At 64.3% G+C, this 3,203-nt stretch overlaps 2 protein-coding genes across 2 annotated transcripts in view; one reads left to right on the top strand and one right to left on the bottom strand.

Annotated features, from left to right (window-relative positions):
• The window catches only part of LOC112123093 (calcium-binding mitochondrial carrier protein SCaMC-3-like), a 10,852-nt gene extending 7,994 nt beyond the window's left edge, over nucleotides 1-2,858 (bottom strand). The window contains exon 1 of the mRNA XM_026660578.2: nucleotides 2,690-2,858. Within this exon, the coding sequence (XP_026516363.2) occupies nucleotides 2,690-2,858 (169 nt within the window). The remainder of the gene's footprint in view (nucleotides 1-2,689) is intronic.
• Nucleotides 2,859-3,069: 211 nt separating this feature from the next.
• The window catches only part of CRB3 (crumbs cell polarity complex component 3), a 28,028-nt gene continuing 27,894 nt past the window's right edge, over nucleotides 3,070-3,203 (top strand). The window contains exon 1 of the mRNA XM_029913699.1: nucleotides 3,070-3,084. Within this exon, the coding sequence (XP_029769559.1) occupies nucleotides 3,070-3,084 (15 nt within the window). The remainder of the gene's footprint in view (nucleotides 3,085-3,203) is intronic.

Raw genomic sequence — 3,203 nt, 5'->3', positions numbered from 1 at the left:
AGGGGGGGGATCAACAGAACAGCGGGCGGGGGACGACAAGGTGTGTGGAGGGGTGTCTCTACGCCCCCCACGCTGCATGCCCAGGGAGATCAGCAGGCAGAGCTGGGGCTGGGATGGCTGGAGCATGGGGGGGGGGGGGGGGCATGCATGCTGTAATAGGGGGGGGGGTCTGCCGACCTGGCCCTTAGGTTCTGGCGATGGGCCTCCCCCGAGGGGTGGGGGGGGGGGGGGGAGGGGTGGGGGGGCCAGACAGGGAGGGGCCAATCCAGGCTGCAGCCAGTGAACTCACCGGGGGCTGAGAGCTCCTTAAAGCACCAGGTCTGCCCAGAGGGGGAGGAACGGGGCTGGGGGCGCTCACCCAGCCCCGGCTCTGCCCCCAGAGCCCCAGCCCCAGTCTGCCCTGGGCTCCGCCGCCGTTGTCTTTAGGGGGTCCCGAGCGGGTGGGAGCACCAATGGGGGCAGGGAGGGAGGGGCAGCTGGGCTCCGGGTGGGAGGGCATCTGCGGGCAGGCGCGTGGGGCCGTGCGGGCGTGTGGGGCACGGGCGTGTGTGCGCACAAGGAGCGTGAACACGCGTGTGTCTCTGGCCCTGCACGGTGAGACATCTGGGCAGACCCGCACGTGGATCGGTGGGCTGCTTCCCGCCCGGCGAGCACCACTCTGTGCGGGGTGGAAGAGCGTCAAAGGTGGAGGGTCAGCCCAGAGAGGGGAGAGGAGGTCACAGCGGGACTGGGACGGAGGAGAGGAGACAGGGACTGGGACGGAGGAGAGGAGAGAGGGACTGGGACGGAGGAGAGGAGAGAGGGACTGGGACGGAGGGGAGGGCAAATCAAAGTAAATCCTGTCTGGAAGAAAGAGTGAGAGAAAAAGAAAATGAAAGCGTGCGAGGGGAGAGGGGGCTGGAGAATAATTGAGAAAACACCCTCCCTAGGGAAAGGCGGAGGAGAGGGGAAAGTGGAGAGAAATGTATTTATCTGGGTTCAGCAATTCACTGGCCACCCTGGCGAAGAGATTAAAGCCACCCTGATCGACCGGCCGGCGGCTCCCCAAGCCGCCCACGGGGCAGCCAGCAGCTAGGTCCCAGCTGAGCACAGCCCATGGCCACAGGGGCACCAGCCCTGCAGCTGCCAGCTCTGCCAAGGCGGTGCTCTGCCAGGCGAGGCGGAGGGGCAGCTGATGGGTGTGGCAGGTTTACACCCACTCCCCCCGCCCGGGCTAACAACAGGAGCCAGCCACCCCGAGCACATGCTCGGAGGGGCCCAGGGAGGCTTCGGTTCAGGGCCCCTCACCCCCACCTGGGCAGGGATCCCCAAGATCAAACAGCGCAGCCCTCCGAGAGCCGCCCCCACGTGCTGGCCACGAGGGGCCTCCGTGGGGCTCTTACATAAGGGGCTCAGTTCAGTTCGGAGAACTAAGGTCCTTAGCATTAATCCCCAGCTGATTTCCTGGCCAGGCCCTTCGCCCTCTGGCCGGCGGCAAGGAGCCCAGCGGGGGCCGGGCTGAGATCCCAGGCGCATCGAGCAGCCGGGGCAGAGCGCAGGGAGGGGACGGCGCGGGATCCAGCCCTAGGAAGTTCTCGGTCTGCACGGCACGAGGCACAGAGAGAGGGCTCGGAGCTGTCTGCTTTGCTGTGGTATCATCCACCCGCCCACCCTCTGCCAGGCCCATCCACACACCCTCTGCCAGCCCCATCCACCCATCCTGTGCCACTCCCATCCCAAGATCATTCATCCATCCACTACTATCCCAGTAACCCCTGAACCAGAGAGACGAGAGCTAACCTATCCCCATCCATCCCCCACCCCCTACGTAGGCGGGAAGGATGGCCCAGGGGTTAGAGCACTAGTCTGGGACTTGGCAGAGCTGAGTTCAATTCAGTGCTCTGCTATAGATTCCCGTAGTGCCGTGTGCCTCAGTTTCCCCCATCAGGAAGAGGGGGCTTGTGAGGCGCTCAGACGCCATGATAACGAGACCGATAATTAGTACCGACGCGAGATCTCGGTCTCTCATCAGTTCTAATATTCCTGTTCCCATAGTAGCTAAGCGTGAGATAAAATCTTCAAGCGACTTTCGACTCCAAGTGCTTCTGCACATGGGGGACGCAGGGATCGGTTCCAACCTGCTCTGGAGAGGCGGCCACCTCTGGGGTGGGATGCGGCGGCCGTCTGCCGGCACACGCCAGCGCTGCACTGCAGCACGGGGCGGGCTGCGAAGGATCATCCTGAGCCAAGAAGAAACTGCAGGGGGGGAGCTGAGGTCAGAGGAATTTAATCAGGGAACGCGGCCAGTAATACCCACGTCACTTGCAAAAGTGCTACAGAATCGGCAGTCGCTGCCCAGACCTTAACTGGGAGGGGAGAGCCGCCCCCACCCTGAAGCACAGCGTTCCCTAGTGCCACACGGGGGTTCGCACTGAGTGCCAGGGGAGAGCGCCCCCTAGTGAACCCCCCAAGGGACTGGCTCATTCCTGACCCAGGAGGAGAAGCAGCCCCTAGGGAGCCCCCAGCATCACTGCTGCTACTTGGGGGTCTCCCATCAAAGCCCTGACCCTGTCTAGCCCTGCTTGGCACAGGCCCGGTGGCAGCAGACTTGCCCTGCGGGCACTGGGTGGGTGGGAGGCTGGGCTATCCCCCCATAGGTGTCTCTCCGAGCTGACAGCACCAGCATAGGGAGGGCTGAAAAGCCACCCACCTTCCAGGCTAAAAATTGCCAGGGCATGACGCCAGCTGCGCCTGCTTCTCATCTCCCCGCTGCCCACACACCGCACGGCATCCCTGCCCCTTTTCCCATCACGGGCCGGCGCCCACCCCCGGGGACCGATCCCAAGGGCCAGAGCGGGGAGCGAGGGCTCCAGCTTCATCCTTGATAGGGGCTGGGGGGAGGGACGGACAAACTCCCCCCCCACACACAAGTTCCTGGCTGGGAAGGGGGGGTTAAAAAGAGCCAGGTGGGGGTGGGGATCAAGTGGCTGGGAGTCGTTTAATTCCCTGGCACCAGCCCGGATCCAGCCCTGTCTCAGGCTGGAAGCTGCTTCCAATCTAACGCCCTGCGCCCCCACCCACCACTTCGCCATGTGGACCGAGTTGGTTGGGTCTCAGTCCAGCTCCTGACCCCAGGGCCCCATCGACGGGACCCATGTGCTGGCAGTCCCAGCAAGGAGGCCATGGACGAGAGGGGGTGACGAGACCGTCTAAGCCAGGGGCAC

This window comes from Terrapene carolina, unplaced genomic scaffold (assembly GCF_002925995.2).
Source record: "Terrapene carolina triunguis isolate 2854851 unplaced genomic scaffold, T_m_triunguis-2.0 Scaffold833, whole genome shotgun sequence".
In the NCBI taxonomy this organism is placed as follows: domain Eukaryota; kingdom Metazoa; phylum Chordata; order Testudines; family Emydidae; genus Terrapene; species Terrapene triunguis.
This window is presented reverse-complemented; position numbering and strand designations above follow the sequence as displayed.